This window comes from Taudactylus pleione, unplaced genomic scaffold, assembly GCF_031769625.1.
Source record: "Taudactylus pleione unplaced genomic scaffold, aTauple2 ptg000333l, whole genome shotgun sequence".
Lineage (NCBI taxonomy): Eukaryota > Metazoa > Chordata > Amphibia > Anura > Myobatrachidae > Taudactylus > Taudactylus pleione.
In genome coordinates, this window is record NW_028284734.1 from 1,877,422 (window position 1) to 1,897,275 (window position 19,854).

The window sequence follows — 19,854 nt, forward strand, 5'->3', positions numbered from 1 at the left end:
AAGATTGCAGCACCAGCAAGATCTGTTGAATTTGCCCTGCCATCAACTGAAGCAAGAGGTAGTAACTAGGTGGAATTCTACCCTCTATATGCTTCAGTGGATGGAGGAGCAGAAATGGCCATCCAAGGCTACACTATGGCCTATGACATAGGGAAAGAGGCGGGAATGTACCTTAGTCAAGCGCACTGGAGAATAATTTCCGTGTTGTGCAAGGTTCTCAAACCCTTTGAACTTGCCACATGAGAAGGTAGTTTAGACACTGCCAGCTTGAGACAGGTCATTCCCCTAATCAGACCTTTGCAAAAGCAGCTGGAGAAACTGAAGGAGGAGCTGAAACAGAGTGATTCTGCTAAGTATGTGGGACTTGTAGATCAAGCCCTTCATTTGCTTCGACAGGATCCAAGGGTGATTAATCTCTTCAAATCAGATCACTATATTTTGGCGACCATACTCGATCCTAGGTTTAAGTCATACCTTGTGTCTTTCTTTCCGACGGACATAAATCTGAAAAGATGCAAAGAGCTCGTGGTGAAAAAATTGTCAGCTCAAGCGGAATGTGAAATGTCAGCATCTCCTCCTTCAGTTTCTACAACTGCCAGGAAAAAAACTACATTTTCCTAAGAGACCCACTGCTGGTGGTGGTGATGCAGATCAGTCAGCAAAATCTAATGACATCTGGTTGGGTCAGAAAGAACTGCCTACAATGAGTGACATGTCTACTGTGACTTTGTCTGATATGGTCACCATTCAGAGAATGGTGGATGACTATTTTAGGGACAGCATCTAAATAGGCATGTCAGACAGTCTGTTTCACTACTGGCAGGAAAAAGAGGCAATTTAGAGTCCCTTACACAAACTGGCTTTGCTGTACTTAAGTTGCCCACCCTCCAGTGTGTACTCTGAAAGAGTTTTCAGCACAGCAAGGAACCTTGTCAGTGATCGTCGTAGGAGGTTATGTCCCCAAAATGTGGAAAAGATGATGTTCATCAAAATGAATTACAAATTCAACGAGGAAGACCTTTACCAGCTCTTAAGTCCAAAAAATACAGAAGCATCTGTAATGGTGGATTCCAACGGGGATGAATGCATATTGTGTGAAGAAGAGGAGGATACATACACTGATGGGGATGATGACATCTAATAATCTAATGTATTATAAAGCCAGTTTGTGTATGGGATCATTGCCACCAATATCCACTGCGCATTGGCAGCTTATTTTGTGGGGGGTCCAAACAAACCAATAATTTCAGCCATAAGTGGCAGTCCCTGTCACTGAAGTGATTGGTTTATTAAACTGTGAATGTCCTGTTTCATATATACAATGTAAGGGTGGGTTGGAGGGCCCAAGGACAATTCCATCTTGCACCTTTTTCCTTTCCATTATGTGCTGGTTGGGGCATTGCTGCCTTACATTTTAATGTTATGGTTTATGAATGTCCAGAGATTGTAATGGCCACAGAAAGCATCTCCTGCATGCCCCTTTCATGTTTTTTAAAGAAAATTCTGAACCAATTGCTGCTTGTTGTGTCAACCTGACGGCACAAGTCGCACAACAGTGACATTCAGCCAAGGGTTCTCAGCCCTTAAGGCAGCTACACCCCCCAATGGCTGCATCCTGCTTCACGGCCCAAAGGCCACCTGTTGTCACTCCTCACCGGCCCTCAAGGCTGTAATGGACGCAACTTGTCAAGAGTTCCAGGCCTCAAGGCTGTTGCATGACTAATCATAGCTTTGTATTCCACTACTACTCAGCTCGGAGGCTGCATCAACAATTAACTGTCAACTATCAATTCTTCAGCAAGGAGCTGCACCAATTATCAATTCTTCAGCCAGGGGCTGCACCAATTATCAATTCTTCAGCCAGGGGCTGCACCAATTATCATTTCTTTAGCCAGGGGCTGCACCAATTTATCAATATCAACTCTTCTTACTTCAGCCAGGGGCTGCGCCAACTATCAACTATCAATTCTTCAATCCTCAAGGGGTACCCCAACCATCATCTTTGCACAGTCCTTAACTCTATTTATCACTCAGTTTTGAGCCATATAGCTGGATGCAACCTTTTGGCCTTTAACTATATGAAAAAAAATCAATATTGTGAGTTGTGAGGTGGTCAAAATTGACTGTAAACTAGTGGAAATAAATGTTATTGAGGTTAATAATACTGTAGGGACAAAAAAGGCCAATTTTTATATGATTTTAGCTGTTTTTTCAAAAGCAAAACTGAAACCAAAACACAGAGGCAAAACCAATCCAGATCCAAAACCATGGGAGATCCAGATCCGAAACCAAAACACATCTCTAGTTAAGATGAATAGGCCCCTTGGTCATCAATCATGAAAATGGTTATGTACAGTATAGCATTTGCAGGATGAATAATTTCTTAACTGGTATGAAATGGTCTGTAATCCACATATTCGGATCTAGACTTTTCTTTTAGGGGGGCGGTTTAAGAATTAATACTGACCCCGCCCCTCTCTACTCCATTCTAATGTGAAAAAGGGAATGGAATAGGATCAAAATGAGGCCAGCGAGACACAGTAATTTTGGGCAAAATCTTTTATTGAGTAGTCACAATGCTGCTCTGTTAAGATCCCGGGCAGGTGGGTGGGGTTCAGTGATGAGTGGTGATGAGACTGGGGAGGTAGGTGGACCCTTTTAGGGGGTTCCTTCCCGTGCGGTTCAGTGACCTTGCACGTCACCCCTGCTGGACCTATGGTCGACAGTCTAGGAAGTCTCGGGGGGTGGGGGGATTTGCAGAGTGGGTTGGAACACCTGTGCGGCGTCCCGCGTGTTGGTGTGAGTCTTGGCAGTACTTACCTACCGGTAGGTTTTTTGTTGTGGTGATGTAGGTCGACGTTGCGGCCGTTGCAGATTGGTTGGAAGCTGCAGGTTTGTTGGTGAGCTGGATCAGCGTGTTGCTGGTGTGCTGCAAGTGCACGGCTGTTCTGATTGGTCTGCGGAGGTCAGCGACTGTAGTATGCAGCTGAAATTGGCTCTTGGTCGTGCCGCTGGTGGTGCGGAGCCAGAAGTGTGGATGGGTGAGCTGCTGGGAGGCTGGGTTGCAGCGTGTGTGCTGGGACCACCCCTGGGGGGTGGTCTGCCCGGGATACTGATTCAAAAAAAGCCACTGAGGAGGGGGGATGTGGAAAGTGTGACCGGGATGGAGCTGGTCACTGGCGATGTTGGCTGGGCGGACTTGCGGCCGGATGTGCGGGATGCTCTTATCACTGACGGTCCCTCGTGGAAATGGGGATCGACGGTGGAGACACCCCTGGCCAGGAGTGAGTTGCTGAGCACGCCTGGGAGCAGGGGGGGAGAGGGGCTGGTCCGGGGTGGAGCCGGTCACTGGAGGTGTGAGCGGTGCGGACCAGCAGGCGGGTGGGCTGAGAGCTTTCTGCACTGGTGGTCCCTGGTGGGGATGGGGATCTTTAGTGAAGGTCAGCCTGGATCGGTGTCGGGTTTGATGTGAAGGTCTCCAACGCGTTTCGGCACAGGTGCCTTCTTCAAGGAGGTGTGAGAGGATCAATGCTTCTGAGGTTCTTATGTAGGGCACTTCCGGGGGTGGGGGTGTGATCAGGTGACTCATGGGGCCAATGGTGTGTTTGAAAGGTAATGTGGTGCAGGTGTGTGCAGGGACTTGCTGAATGGTGATGCGGTGCAGGTGTGTGCAGGAACTAGCTGGATTGATGAATTTAATCAGATTAGGCCACTGGTGTGTTTGATAGGTAATATGGTGCAGGTGTGTGCAGGGACTTGCTGATTGGTGATGCGGTGCAGGTGTGTGCAGGAACTAGCTGGAGTGGTAAGTGTAATCATATTAGGCCAATGGTGTGTTTGAGAGGTAATGCGGTGCAGGTGTGTGCAGGGACTTGCTGGAGTGATAAGTGTAATCATAATGGGCCAATGATGTGTTTGAAAGGTAATGTGGTACAGGTGTGTGTAGGGGTTTGCTTTTTTTTTTTTTTTTTTTAAATGTAATGCGGTGCAGGTGTTTGCAGGGACTTGCTGGAGTGATAAGTGTAATCATAATGGGCCAATGATGTGTTTGAAAGGTAATGTGGTACAGGTGTGTGCAGGGACTTGCTGATTGGTGATGCGGTGCAGGTGTGTGCAGGAACTAGCTGGAGTGGTAAGTGTAATCATATTAGGCCAATGGTGTGTTTGGGAGGTAATGCGGTGCAGGTGTGTGTAGGGGTTTGCTTTTTTTTTATTTTATTTGAAATGTAATGCGGTGCAGGTGTGTGCAGGGACTTGCTGAATGGTGATGCGGTGCAGGTGTGTGCAGGAAGTAGCTGGAGTGGTAAGTGTAATCATATTAGGCCAATGGTGTGTTTGAGAGGTAATGCGGTGCAGGTGTGTGCAGGGACTTGCTGAATGGTGATGCGGTGCAGTTGTGTGCAGGAAGTAGCTGGAGTGATACGTGTAATTAGGTTAGGCCAATGGTGTGGTTTTTTTTTTTTTTTTTTTATAAAGGTAATGCGGTGCAGGTGTGTGCAGGGACTTGCTGAATGGTGATGCGGTGCAGGAAGTAGCTGGAGTGATAAGTGTAATCAGGTTAGGCCAATGGTGTTTATTTTATTTTTTTTGAAAGGTAATGCGGTGCAGGTGTGTGCAGGGACTTGCTGAATGGTGATGCGGTGCAGTTGTGTGCAGGGACTAGCTGGAGTGATACGTGTAATCATATTGGGCCAATGGTGTGTTTGAAAGGTAATGCGGTGTAGGTGTGTGCAAAGAATTGCTGAATGGTGATGCAGTGCAGGTGTGTGCAGGAACTAACAGGAATGATAAAAGGTGAGGTGATAGGGGTTGGGGCTGGAGTAGAGCGTGGGTGGGCTGGTTGGAGATTACCTCGTTATAACGGATTTGACTTCGTTGTCAATGTTGAGTCCCCTGGGGGTTAATGTTTTCAGCGTGAATATCCATCTAAGTTCCTCCTTGTTGAGGATTTTGTTATGGTCTCCGCCTCTCCAGTTTTTTTGCATGTGTTTGATTCCTATGAAAGTGGTGCCTTGTGTGCTGCTATGGTGGTATTCTTTGTAGTGTACGGGTATGTTATGGTTCTCTGTTTGTTTGGTGATGTTTCTCAGATGTTCGGCAATTCTGGTTTTTAGTGGTCTGGTGGTCCTGCCTATGTATTGTTGATTGCATAGGCATTGTATGAGGTAGATTACGTTGTTAGTGTTGCATGAAATGTGTTCTTTAATTTTATACGTGGTGTTTGTCTGTGTGGATGAGAATGTTGTAGTGGGTGTGGTGCTTCTATATTTTAGTGTGACGCAGTTGGTACATGAGCCGCAGTGGAAGAAACCCCCTGTGAGTTTGGAGTTGTCTAGAGTGCTTTGTGTTCGGATGGGTGGAGGAATGTGGTTGGATACGAGTTTGTTATGGATGTTGGGGGCCTTGCGGTAGATGACTTTGTGTCTGTTGGGTAGGATACTTGTCAGTTGTGCATCTTCCTTAAGTAAGTGCCAGTGTTTGTTGATGATTCTTTTTATTTGTGTCGCCTGGGTGTTGAATTGTGTGATGAAGGGAACGTGGTTGTCTGTGTTTTGTGGTTGTTGTTTGTATTCCAGAAGTGGTTTCCTATCTTCTAGTCCTATTCGGGTGAGTGTGGCTTCTAATGTGTACGGTTTGTATGCTTTGTCCGTGAATTGTTGTTTAAGTGTTTTGGCTTGTTCGTGATAGTCCGTGAGTTTTGTGCAGTTGCGTCTGATCCGCTTGAACTGTCCTGTGGGGATATTGCTGAGCCAGGAGGGGTGATGACCACTACTGGAGAGGATGTGACTGTTGACGTCTACGAGTTTTTGAAAAGTCTTGGTCTGTATCTGGTGATTATCAATGTATATTTCTAGGTCTAAGAAGTTGACGGAGGATTGGCTGTAATTGGTTGTGAATTTGAGGTTCCAGTCATTGTTGTTGATGTATTGAATGAAGTCAAGGAGTGTGTGTAGGGGACCCTTCCAGATGCAGAGGACGTCGTCTATGTATCTGGTCCATAGGACCAAATTCGCATCCCAGTCATGACCCGTCCATATGTGGGAGTCCTCCCAACTGCTCATGAACAGGTTAGCATAACTGGGCGCGAACTTGGTCCCCATAGCGGTGCCAGTCCTCTGCAGGTGGAAGTCCCCATCAAACCAAAAGTAATTGTGTGTGAGAATGTATTCAATGCCCTGGAGGATGAATGCGATCTGTTCTGGTTCCAGTGTGTCGTCGTGATTGAGATGGTGTTTGATGCTGTCAAGACCCTGTTGGTGATTGGTGATCATGTATAGGGATGTGACGTCGCTGGTGACTAACCAGTGGTCATCCCCCCAGGTGGTGTCCTCGAGTATTTTTAGTATGTGTGTTGTGTCCTGTAAGTGTGAGCGTTGGCGTTTGACGTATGGTTGAAGATAGTGGTCGATGTATTGTGATAGATTAGATGAGATGGAATTGATGCCGGAAATGATGGGTCTACCTGGAGGGTGTGTCGTGCTTTTGTGTATCTTGGGGAGATAATAGAATACGGGTATGACCGGGTTTGGGTTATGGATGAAGTTATATTCCTGCTTATTGAGGATGCCTGTGTCTAAACCGGTCAGGAGTATGCGTTTGAGTGTTTGGTTGAACTTGAGTGTCGGGTCAGAATTGAGTTTCTCATATGTGTCTCTGTCTTGAAGGATGCGCTGTGATTCTGCGATGTAGTCGAGTTTGTCCAGGAGTACTATGCCCCCCCTTGTCTGCTGGTTTAATTATCAGGTTTCTGTCTGATTTGAGATTGTTCAGTGCACTTTTTTCGTTAGTGGTGAGGTTTGGGTTGTGCCGTTTGTTAGAGATATTGAGTTTGTTGATGTCCTCTGTTACCAGATGTTCGAAGGTGTGTATGAGGTGGCCTTTTAGGTGACTGGGGAAGAAGCTGGATGGGGGTTTGAGTTTAGTGTGTTTGTATTGGTTATGTATGGGTTCTTTTGTGATGGGGTTGGACATGAAGTATTTTTTGAGGGTGAGTTTCCGGATGAATCTGTTTAAATCAAGGTAAGCTTCGAATTTGTTAAGAGGGTTATGTGGGGCGAATTTAAGTCCTTTGTTTAGTACGGAGATGTCATTCGGTGTGAAGGTGTGGCTGCTTAGATTGAAGATACCTGTACTGTTGGGTGGTGTGGGATTGGTCAGTGTTTTGGTGGTTTGTCCACCTCTGCATCCTCGTCTCGCTGGTCTAGCTTGTGTTTTGGCCTTGTTGGGGTGTGTGTTAGGGTAGGTGGTAGGCAGGTGCGGTTGCCTGCCTCCAGATCTAAAAAATGCTGTGACCATTGTTCGTCTGTGTGGATGGGTGTACATGGAGGTGGCAGTGGTGGTCGGGTGGCTTCTTGTGTGTTGTCTGTTTGTGTTACTGTTTGGTCTGGTGTCCCTCTGAGTGTGTTGACCCACCCTTGGTTAAGCGATTGTCTTGCTAGCTGTTCGTAGTGTTCCGACTCGGATGGGTCTTCTATTTCATGAATGCTAAATGATGTGTTGCAGTCTGAGTCTTGTTCCTGGTCGTTTGTGTCGTTATCTTTGTTGTGTGTGTTTGATGGGTTCTTTGTGTTGTGAATCTTGTACATGTATTGCTGGTACGTTAAGTCTAGTTTTTTGTATATCGGGGTGCCTGAGGTAGTATGGTTGGTTGTGTGTTGGTGGTGTGATGTTGGTGCGGTGTAAGTGTGTGTCTTTGTGGTGGTGAGACTGGTGGTTTTGTAGTTGTGATGTTTGTCTATGTTCGGATTGTGAGCGTTGGGGCGGTGGTGGTTACCTGGTTTATCCCGTGTGATTTTGGCTAAAAACTCTCACTTTAGTAAATATACCCCTATATTTCTGCTATTAACACTAATTTTCCAATTAAGTACAATAACCTAGGTTGAACTGATGTTAAAAATGTGCCTTTTACTCCATATAATTTACTCAGACTAGGTGATTGCAATAGTAAAACAAGTGTGAAATTAGATGTAGATATTTATCTCACTCTGGAACAAAGGGCCTGATTCAGACCCACTCGCGAGTGGCTGTCCGCTCGCAAGTGGGTCGATGGTGTGCACTGAGCATGCGCACGACGGAGGGAGCTCCGTCGTGCGCATGCGCGAGATGCGACGAGCGAAGGACTTTCCTTCGCTCGTTGTGTCTGATCAAAGGGGGCGTGCTGTCAATGTTGATTGACAGCACGCCCCCTTTGGTGGGCGTGCCAGGGGCGTGCCTCCCAGACGGGGGCATTCCCAAGGGAACGCCTACCGTCAGAAGCCGGCCCACTGACATCACTAGTGATGTCAGTGGGAGTGATTTTGGCTCTGATAGAGCCAAAATCACTCCAGGGCTTGTGGTCAAAAAACCTGACCACATGCTGCTGGTCGCACTGGCGATGGTTGCGATGGTCAAGACCATCGCGACCATCATCCTGCACGCTCGTATGTGCTGTGGGTGGTGACCCACAGCTATACGAGCGTCCAGGAGGATGCTCCATTTTTATGGAGGACGGCCCTCATTCAGAGCGAGTGCTCTGCTCAGAGCGTCCAGCTCTGAATGAGGACCAAAGTCTGTTTTGCAGGTAATATTATTGTAGTTATTGTATTTGATTCTGGTGAAATAGGGCTCTATTTACTACAATCCGCATTTAAATGCAGATTGTAGTGTGACTGAATTCGCATTGCAGTGACAAGTGCCCTCACATGCGTCGACTGGCCGCCTCTAAGCCCCACCCCCCTGCGATCGCGGCCCCCCCCTCCCTTAATTACACTTACACTTGATCGGGCTCCGGTGATGTCCTCCGCGGCTCCGGTCAGCTGATCTCCCATCCTGCACTGTGACCCGGTCAGCTGATAACCTAGTCCCGGTGCAGGATGGGAGACCAGCTGACCGCAGGCAGGACATCATCGGGGCCCCGATCTCCGGTCCATGGACTCAGGTAAGTTTTTTTCTTACTATTTTTTTTTTTTGGCAGTGATCAGTCTGTGGTCTGTTTAGACTGCACAGCTAATCACTGGGGCCAGCTCTGCCTGTTAGAGCGGAGCAGGAGTCTGGTAGCCAGGGGAGACCATGGATAATGCCCTCTCCAGGTGGCATTATTATCACAATTAATCTGGATGATCCTTCTCCCGGTAAATTGTGCAATATGTAGCCCATAGGCTACAATGGATAACACTATAGCTATTGCGATTAGAAACAGGAAAATACATTCAGGGGATACTTACATTTTGCGGGTATCACCCCGAAAATGTTAGTTTTCGGGTGATTTCCCACAAAAGTGTATAATAAATATGACCCTAAAATATATGTAATGTGAGTGACTTATCTTCATGAAGAAATCGAAGAGAGAAGATCCACTCAGAGCTCCCACCCTGGCTGAGCTGTGCATTGAGACTAATTTTCAGCTGGACCCAGTGGGAAACAAGAGGAAGGGGGGGTTGTAGAGTTCTGTGAAGGGAGGGTCAAGGGTGCAGCTAGGGGAGTGTGCCACAAGGGGGTGCGGGTCAGGGATGCCGCGATGGGGAGTGTGAGTGTGTTGCGAAAAAGGGGGGTGTTTGTTTCAATGGGAGAGAGAAAGGATGAAAGGGGAGCAGGGAGGTACATATGAAGTGGGAGGGGAGAAGGTCGCAGGGCTGGTCCCAAAGGAGTAACCAGCCCACAAGTTGCTAGCCACACACTGTAGGGGTCAGAGCTAGGTGGAGAGGGGAGGAGGACGCGGGAGGTGGGCAGAGAGAGGCTGTGGGGAGGGAGGAGGTGGAGCAGCCAGAAAGGGGATTATCTTGTGACCCAGTATGTTCACTGGAGCATCTTTTGCCCCCCCTCCCCCATTCTGGGGCCTATGAACAGGCCTGGCGACAGGGGGGGAGGTGGCACAGCTGTACTGGGCCCTGAGGTTCCATGGTCCCAGAGCCCCACAGATAAACTAGATCTAACCATTGCTTGCACTCCTGCAGAGATCAGTAGAGTGCAGGCAATGGGGTCCATTCAGGGAGCTGTTTTTCTGCGCTGGCAGTGACAGATGCAATAACTTTTCTTTGTCTATTGCGGCGCAGCAAGCTTGATGTCATGCAGCGCTGCACCTCTGAAACAGAGCCGAGGAGCCATCACAGGCTGCCATAAGAAGGTAAGTGTGTGGTACTGTGGAGGAAAGTGTCATTTATCATATCATAAGCCAATAAGTTAAGGTCCTGATTCAGAGTAGTAGGCAAACCCGATTGTTTGTGTCATACTCCAATTGTACGAGACCTGTGCTGGGTCTGTACTGCGCATGTGCGGTCCTCCCTCTGCAATATCGCCTGCAGTACCCCCAAGCCACAGCATGATTGACATGCTGCAGCATTTGAAGGGTGGAGTGGAGACAGTGACTGGGAATGTTCTACAAAACGGGGTCATGTTTCCCCTTTTTTGTAGGTGGGGCCAGGCCAGGATCTGCGTCTTCAACGCACACGTCCTGACCTTGGCTATAGAACTGCGAGAGGCAATCTGAGTAACCTCCGGGTTACTCAGATTGTCAATGGTCTCGCAGTAGATCCAATGCTGTGTCTTAGATTGCAACACTCAGATCTGCAATGCAGTCAGGTAGCGTCTACTTACACCAGACACCTCGTGCTGCATTAGCATAGTAGTTGCACGTTACTGCACAGCCGCCTCCCTGCAGCTGTGCAATACCAGCTATCTCTGAATCAGGCCCTAAATACCAGACAGTGTCATGGCTGATACTTTTCTATTCCATACAACCAAACAAGGAAACACCAACAAAGTCCTCACGAAATGAAAGCAAAAAACTAAAAGGATAATGACTGTTGCAAGCTGACAATTGTTACTTTACAAATTTTGACTTGAATTATACCCCTTTAAGATCGCTAATTGCAGGTTGCACACGGGATTTGTGCACAAGTCCATCCCGAGTGCGACCCTCCTGAGACCCCTTTCAGACTGGTGGATCGACCCGGTAATAATAACTGTTCGATGACGCCATCGGCGTTACGTGATAAGCCGGTGCTTGGAGATGATCTCATCTCCAAGCACTGGCTCTCCCTATGCAGTGAACGGATCCCGGGTTATCTGTTCACAGTGCACCATGAGCCAAGTTGAACTTGTGTTCAACACTTCTAGTTGCCCAGGTTGAAATGCCGGGTTGATCGACCGGGAAAACTTCAACCTGGCCCTTTCACACTGTGCAGTAACCCGGGTTGCAGCGCATTCATGTGCACTAACCAGGGTTACTTGATGGCAGTGTGAAGGGGTATAACATGGAGGATGCAGTCAGGATACCGGCGGGCGCTATCCCGCCCGCCGACATCCCGACACTTACATCCCGACATGGGACTACAGATAGGCGTCGAAATCCTGACGCCTATCATTAGCCCCACTATGGAATCCCAACACCTGGCATACCGACTGAAGGTACGCTGGGTGTCTTAGCATCTAGCCACGCGTGGGGGAGAGGGTTAGGTTTAGGGACACCCAGGGGGACTTAGGGATAGGCACCCTCTGGGAGTGTTATGGTAGGGGACGAGGGGGGTTAGGCTTAGGCAGCACTACGGGGGGTCAGGGTTAGGCACCCCCCCAGGAGAGTTAGGTTTAGGGTGCATGGAGGGGGGGTTAGGTTTAGGCACTACCGGGGTGAGGTTAGGGTTAGGCTTTATTGGGGAGGTTAAGGTTAGGCACCCCTAAGGGAGGGTTAGGGGGGGAGAGGGGAGGGTTAGGGCACTTACCTCCAGCTGTCGGGATTTGATCCGGCGGCTAAACAGCCGCCGCCATTACACACCGATTCCATAACATGGGGCTGATTCTGAGTTGAAAGCGAAGCAAAAAAAAATCAAGCAACTTTCTGTCTGGATCAGGCCATGCTGCAATGTAAGGGGTGCAAATCCATTTAATATTTTTGCATGCAGGGTAAATACTGCCTGCTTTTGTATGTAGCCCACTAATACTGGGCAGCTCTATTTTTACACTGCAAGTTAGATTTGAGTTTGGACACACCCCTCCCAATCTGCAACTGGGTTTTGGCCTGTTGCAAAGTTATATTCTCTGTTTTTATTTGCTTCCAACTCAGAATTAACCCCTATGTTAATATATTGTGTGCACAGGGGGACGGGGGGACAGTCATGGTCACTAGTGAACAAAGATTAGAATATTGATCCACCAATCAATATGTATTGAACCTGGGCTAAGAGTACATTACATTGTACGTTTACACCATGGACCTGATTCAGACCCATTCGCTAAGGCACAATCGCTTGCTCCGGGCGATTGTTGCTCAGTGCACATGCGTATAAGTCGCAGTGCGCATGCGCAAGCCAGTCACTGCGATGGGGAATCGTGTGCTCGTGTCAGGCCAACAAAACGCCGTTTAAAGGGCGTCCATAATTAGCAAAGTGGCGTCATGGTACACGTCACCTGCATGTATTTCAGCCAGCACTGATCGCAGTGCTTGCGGCGGGGTAGGGCTACCTCAAGGGCTGCGAGCTGCGAGCAGCTCCGATGGCTCTAGATGTTACCGATTAATCCAACAATTCCAGGAGATGACGTGTGTTGCGAGGGGAAAGGGGGAGTCTTTATACACTAGCGAGCGCTCAGTGCCGTCGCTTGCTAAGACATAGAGGGCGTCCTTACACCACGCAGTGCGAGCATGGAATTTGAATATCCGGCCCCTTTTTGCCAGCGAACGGCCGCATCTTGCAAGCAGGTCTGAATGAGCTCCCATGTCAGCACTTTGATAGCTACACAATAATACTTGCCTGGATCTGTATGCATATAGGGCTTGATTCAGACCCGCTCGCAAGCGCCTTGCGCTCGCGAGCGGGTCGATGTTAGGCCACTGCACATGCCGGAGCCGGCTCCAACATGCGCATGCGCGAGATCCGGCTAGCGACATGCGCTCCGTCGCTCCGGGTCTCGCACCAAAAGGGGACGGCTGTCGGGTATGAGAAGCACATAAAGGAAGAGGGCCCTGCTCTTGAGAGCTTACATTCTAAAGGGAAGGGACAGACAGGGGTGACAGTGACATGGATGGGGTTGACAGTGAGGAAGAACCATGCAGCAGTGGGATAGGATGAGATGGGAATGGAAGGAAGTAATCAGTTGGCAGGAGAGACAGCGTGCATTTGTGGAGTGAAGTGGGTGGGCATGTGTGTGAAGCGAGATAAGGTCAGAGATGTACATGGGAGGGAATTGGGTGAGGGCTTTGTAAGTGAGTGTGAGAAGCTTGAATTGGGTTCTGAAGGGGAGAAGCCAGTGTAGGGCTTGGAGGAGAGGGGAAGCAGATGTAGAATGTTTGGAGAGGAAGATAAGCCAAGCAGCAGCACTGAGGACAGATTGGAGTGGAGAGAGGTGGGAGCCAGGGAGGCCAGATAAGAGGATGTTACAGTAATCCAATCTGGAGATGACCATTGAGTGGATGAGGGTCTTAGTAGCATCCAGGGTGAGAAATATTTTTGAGATGGAAATGGCAGGACTGCGAAAGGTACTGAATGTGTGATTTAAGGGAGAGTTTGGAGTCAAGGATAATTCCAAGACAGCGCACCTAGAGACTAGAGGAAAAGGTTGTGCTGTCAATAAATAATGAATTTGTGAGAAGTGAGGCTATGTGGAAGGGTAGGAAGATTATCAGCTCAGTCTTAGACATGTTACATTTAAATGCTGGGACATCCAGGGAGAGATAGCGGAGAGAGTTGGAGATACGAATGAGTATAGAGGGGGAGAGGTCAGGGGAGGAAATGTAATTCTGAGTATCATTAGCATTGAGATGATCTTGGAGGCCAAAAGAGCTGATGAGTTCACCTAAAGAGGACATATAGTGGAAGTAGAACACAACCTAGGGGAACACCTACAGTTAGTGGAAGTGGGGGGGGTGGAGTCATGAGAGGAGACATAGAATGAATGGCAGGAGAGGGCAGTATGACGTACACAAATGGAGTGAAGTATTTGCATGAGGAGCGTGTGGTCTACAGTGTCAAAAGCAGAGAGATCGAGGAGAATGAGTATAAAGTAGTAGCCCTTGGATTTGGCAGCAAGGAGGTCATTGCTAAATTTCACGAGGGCAGTTTCAGTGGAGTGGAGAGGATGGAAGTCAGACTGAAATGGGCCATGCAGGGAGTGGGAGAAAAGTAAGGTGGCAAGGCGGTTGTAAACAATACACTCGAGTTTGGAGTCAAAAGGGAGGAAAGAGATGGGTCGGTAGTTGGAGAGAGTGTTAGGATAAAAGGTAGTTTTTTTAAGAATGGGGGAGACAAATGCATGCTAGAATGCAGAAGGGATAGTGCCGTATGACAGGGAGAGATTGAGGGGGTGGGTAAGTTGGGAACAGGCAGAAGGAGAGAGGTAACAGAGGGGATAGGGGATAGGGTCAGGGGGAGGTGGAAGGGTGGCAGACTGGATGAGGGCCAATAATTTCTCTCCAGATATGGGGGAGAGAGATGTCAAAGTTGGTAAGATGGATGGGGAAGGTTGGTCTGGGAAAGGAGGGAATGGAGTGCTGAGGGTCTAGTGGGATGCTATGTCCTGCCGTATGGAGTCAATATTTGATGTAAAGTAGGTGTTAGACAAACATACTGTATATTTATGCCTCAGTCCTCTGGTACACCTTATGCTTTACTGTCAGACTTAACAATGTTCCATACAATTTATATTTTAGACAGGAGGTCATCTTTATTGAATTAATACATGCTAGCCAGAAAATGCCCAATCCTGCTTCCAACTTAACACAATTATAATGTAAATAGCAAAGCCTGTACTTACCAAGCCATCCAGAGCCTGAGTCAGGTATGCACATATCGGTCTCTGCACTCGGCAACACAAAACCAACCACAAACACTTCCACTCCATCAGCCATTAGAGCCATGCCAAGCACAAAGAAGAGAGTCCACTGAAAGCGCCCATGTCCACATTCTTGTATAATTAGTTCATACTGCTGTGCTAGCTCTTCCTCATCAGCTTTCCTTTCACTTTCTAGCTCATGCCGAGCCTTGTACTCATCGGTAATGGGTTGACCTAGGGCAATCATGCCATCTTTTCCTTGACTGGGTATTCCCTGGTATTCCCCATCATATACCTCATCATCTTCATCATGTCCTTCTGTGGCTTCACTAGACCCTTCATCCTCATTCACTTCTTCATTGTAGTTGCCATGTGTGTAGTACTCCTCTTCATCTTGGAACTGGTCTTGAGTTCTGTGAGCATATCCATCATGTTCAACTTCCCTTACTCTGTTTGTAGCCTTGGCTGTGTGTCGCTTAGCTTCCTTAGCTATGTCTTTTGCACCTCTGGCTAGTGAAGTCCTATCTCTGTAGTTATCTTCCATTGTGTCCAATTACTAACTACTCTACAACTGGAAGCACAAACCTTTATTTGATGGATTAGGATGGTGCCTCTGTTATTACACAGATGATATATTATACCAAACGTGAAGTAGGCATCTGTAACAAAGAGAAAAACAATTTTAGCAACAGCGTCTGAGAACAGCTGGCCATGATGAAGACCCTATAGAACTAGCTGCCATATGACAGAGCTCTCAACTAATGTTTTATAAATAATTTAATTACTTTGAATATTAATTTATTGCTCAAGCATGCAAAATAAATAGACTAGTTACTGAGGGGGAGATGTATCAAACCGTCTAAGGAGGACAAGTGGAGAAGTTCCCATAGCAACCAATCAACTTCTAGCTATCATTTAACTACATTATTTAAAATGCTAGGTAGAATCTGATTGGTTGCTAAGAGCAATTTCTCCACTTGTCCTCTTCAGAAGGTTTGATACAGGTCCCCCTGCGGCTAACATTTTTTTTTCCTTTAGCAATACAACATAAGCAAAATAATAATTTTTAGGGTTTACACCGATTTAGATAACAAACAGCACTTCCTCCTAAACCTCGTTCGGTTTGGAAATCTACAAGTAGAGATGACTGTACCTATGACGTTATTAATAGATCATATTGCTATTCATATAGTGAGTATCCCAGACAGCTAGTCAGGGTTCCTGTACTTTATTTCTTTACTTAGATTGGATGTTAGAGCTATTCACTATGGGAATATCTATATGACTTGCTGCTCGTAGTTGGCTTAGAATGCCAGTGACTAGATGACCAGGGCCACCATAAAAAGTTCTGGGCCCTTGTACTTTAAAAAGGGGGTGTGGCCTTCTGGAAGTGTGGCAACTCCCCATCTTGGATATCGTGGTGTTGCAGAGCTGGATTGGGTGTGGCTACACAAGATGGGAGAATGGCTTCTTGGATGGCTAGGGTCCAATCATTTTGTACATGTTCCCCCCCAGTTTGGTGCCCATGAAGGTTTTGATCCGTCGCTAGCAACATACCTGCTGAAGGTATCGCCTAAGTACAAAGTGAAAGGTTCCATTTCAAATTTGCCCACATTCAGGGTGGCCCATAGGGCATATTAGGCCATTCAGAATTTGGGAAGTGCTAGTGTGGAGAGTAGATGACAGTTCGCACAGGCCAACAGCAGAGACCTGAAAAGTAGAGTGTCTGAAATATCTCCAATCAATTGAGATCAAATGATTTCTAGGGGTGCAGATTGTATGGAACCATGCTTACAGATGTGATTTTCCAATTCTATGTCATTTATACATGTGTTGCTAGTATATGGGAAATGAGGAACCTGATATATACATGCTTTCTGGGCACCACAATGATGGATGACATTGGCATCCATCATTGTGGCATCCATCATTGGCATCCATCATTGAGTAGGGAGCTGCAGTTTCACAAGGAAACTGCAGCTCCCTACTCAAAAGGCAATACCTCTGTACCTCTTCTGCCTATTATAGAGACCATACATTGCGTCCCTATACTAAATATTACTGCTAATGTTGTATGGTCCTTTATATACGGTAGTAAAATACGCTCTTCTGTCTTGTGATTGGAGCATATGTTCTTTTATCCACCAAGAGAATTAAAATGATTGCACCCTTGCTGGTTAATGTAAATATGTATTTCATTAGAATGGCACAAACTGCTACATATCATACAACAATACTTCATTGTGGCATTTTTACAGGAGTGCGATGTTTTATTAATACCCACTGATGCTTATTATTCCAAATAGTAATGATTCGTGTTGTTAGATTTATTGATCTTATTAAGCAGTGTAAAAAAAAAAAACCCACATCATTATACTTAATTTACAATGTAACATAACAATACAGCATGGGAGTTTATATAAATACAAATGTACACTGGGAATTAATCTGTGTGCCTTATTCTCAACATTCTTTTTACATTCTCTGTAGTTTGCCACTTGCAGCAAAGGAAAGCAAAATATGTCAAACAATAATAATTTTAATAAAGCTAAATTCACATTTAGATACATAACTACTGTAGAAATGAGCAATCTGCATTTTGTTCACTGAAATGATAGAGTGCAGTAGGTGATCTTCCTATCTGGTGGACATATGCCCACTGCAGACCCTCTACTTCATATTCCCCATATAGTGGGCACAGTACCTCTATTGCACCAGGATATGATCACAGCAGACCCTCTAGTGCATATTTCCCATCTAATGGGCACAGTACTTCTATCGCACCAGGATATGCCCACTGCAGACCCTCTACTTCATATTCCCCATATAGTGGGCACAGTACCTCTATCGCACCAGGGTATGATCACAGCAGACTCTCTACTTCATATTCCCCATATAGTGGGCACAGTACCTCTATCACACCAGGATATGCCCACTGCAGACCCTCTACTTCATATTCCCCATATAGTGGGCACAGTACATCTATCTCACCAGGATATGCCCACTGCAGACCCTCTACTTCATATTCCCCATATAGTGGGCACAGTACCTCTATCGCACCAGGGTATGATCACAGCAGACTCTCTACTTCATATTCCCCATATAGTGGGCACAGTACCTCTATCACACCAGGATATACCCACTGCAGACCCTCTACTTCATATTCCCCATATAGTGGGCACAGTACCTCTATCGCACCAGGGTATGATCACAGCAGACCCTGTGCTGCGTATTTCCCATCTAGTGGGCACAGTACCTCTATAGCACCAGGATATGATCACAGCAGACCCTGTGCTGCGTATTTCCCATCTAGTGGGCACAGTACCTCTATTGCACCAGGATATGATCACACCAGACCCTGTGCTGCGTATTTCCCATCTAGTGGGCACAGTACCACAATCGCACCAGGATATGATCACAGCAGACCCTGTGCTGCGTATTTCCCATCTAGTGGGCACAGTACCTCTATCACACCAGGATATGATCACACCAGACCCTGTGCTGCGTATTTCCCATCTAGTGGGCACAGTACCTCAATCGCACCAGGATATGATCACAGCAGACCCTGTGCTGCGTATTTCCCATCTAGTGGGCACAGTACCTCTATTGCACCAGGATATGATCACAGCAGACCCTCTGCTGTGTATTTCCCATCTAGTGGGCACAGTACCTCTATTGCACCAGGATATGATCACAGCAGACCCTCTGCTGTGTATTTCCCATCTAGTGGGCACAGTACCTCTATTGCACCAGGATATGATCACAGCAGACCCTCTGCTGTGTATTTCCCATCTAGTGGGCACAGTACCTCTGTCGCACCAGGATATGATCACAGCAGACCCTCTGCTGAAGTAAGGGAGGTGGAGAACTATTTTATCTTAAAGATTAATTGAACATATACAAATAAATGGGAAAAAAAACAGCCAGTCCCAAACACTGTTACTTTTAACTGTCAGTACTTTCCTTCAGCATTAGCGGTCTCTGGCTCCCCAACCTACCCAAACAGTGCTCAATTTAGGCAGGATACTTTCCTTATGTCTACCAAGACTCTAAAATGCTGGTAAGTAAGTAGCATTTGTATAATTATGGGCCCCCCAGGTCGGACCACTGTTTTGTATTTGGAGCTAGAATCCAGCTGACAATGTAGTATGTATTGTAGCTTATGTGACCAAGGTGCCACACACTCACACACCACTGTCCTTATGTAACACTCACAAGGCATTGCCCCATAGGATCAATAATATTATAGTGACATAGGCTGCTCCCTATAATGTAATGCAAGGCAAATGCCTAGTGAGGCAAAGCATGATAGCTTATTGGAGGAGAACCTTCTCTTTGGTTATGATGGATGATGGTCATGACACACTTTTATGCTTTTACCTGTTTGTTGATTCTGCCAAGACTGTTATTACAGCATGGATATCACAACTTGAGGCCTGATTCAGCAGCGTACGCATTAGCTGTGAAAATATGCGAATGCTTGCCACAGCACAGCCGGCATAGGTACGCCCACTGCTGCTTTCTCATATCCGTCCAACCCCGCTTTTCTGTGTATAAATAAGTACCATCGTCGCACGTCGGACAGTCACGCAGCATTTACAGCAGGTCTGACCAGAAACTGCAAGTTTCGTCGCATGCAGTGAGCTCTCATGCTGCGTATGCAATCGCAGTGACTAATTTATGCACGCCCATTAAACTGCATTCCAACGTACAGACACGCCTGCCTTTTTTTGACCACTCCCCCGACATCACCCCCAAACGCTGACAGCCTGTCACTCACTTTGCAATGGATTCCTTTGTGCGTCCGTGTGCGTCCGTACACACAGTGCGGCTTGTACGCATGTGCATACCTCCCAACATGACCCTCTCCAGGAGTGACACAATGCTCTGGTCCTGGACTTCCCTTGTAATTTATGATTGGTTGCGGCTCCAGAGGTGGGGCTGCAGCACAGTCCACAGTTCAAATAGGGGAGTCACACCAACTGCCAGTGAGTCCCAGCCAGTGATGTTTGGCAGCGTGTGAAATGACAGTTGGTGCTGCTCCCCTATTTGATTTTTGAACTGCGCTGCAGCCCCACCTCTTACCAGGGAAGTCCAGGACCAGAGCATTGTGTC

General features: G+C 47.0%; 1 protein-coding gene across 1 annotated transcript in view; it reads right to left on the reverse strand.

The window, feature by feature from the left end:
- SV2C (synaptic vesicle glycoprotein 2C) overlaps positions 1 to 19,854 on the reverse strand; it is a 352,825-nt gene that overhangs the window by 226,819 nt on the left and 106,152 nt on the right. Inside the window, exon 2 of the mRNA XM_088443732.1 lies at positions 14,722 to 15,398. Coding sequence (XP_088299858.1) covers positions 14,722 to 15,283 — 562 coding nt within the window. The 5' untranslated portion in view covers positions 15,284 to 15,398. The remainder of the gene's footprint in view (positions 1 to 14,721; positions 15,399 to 19,854) is intronic.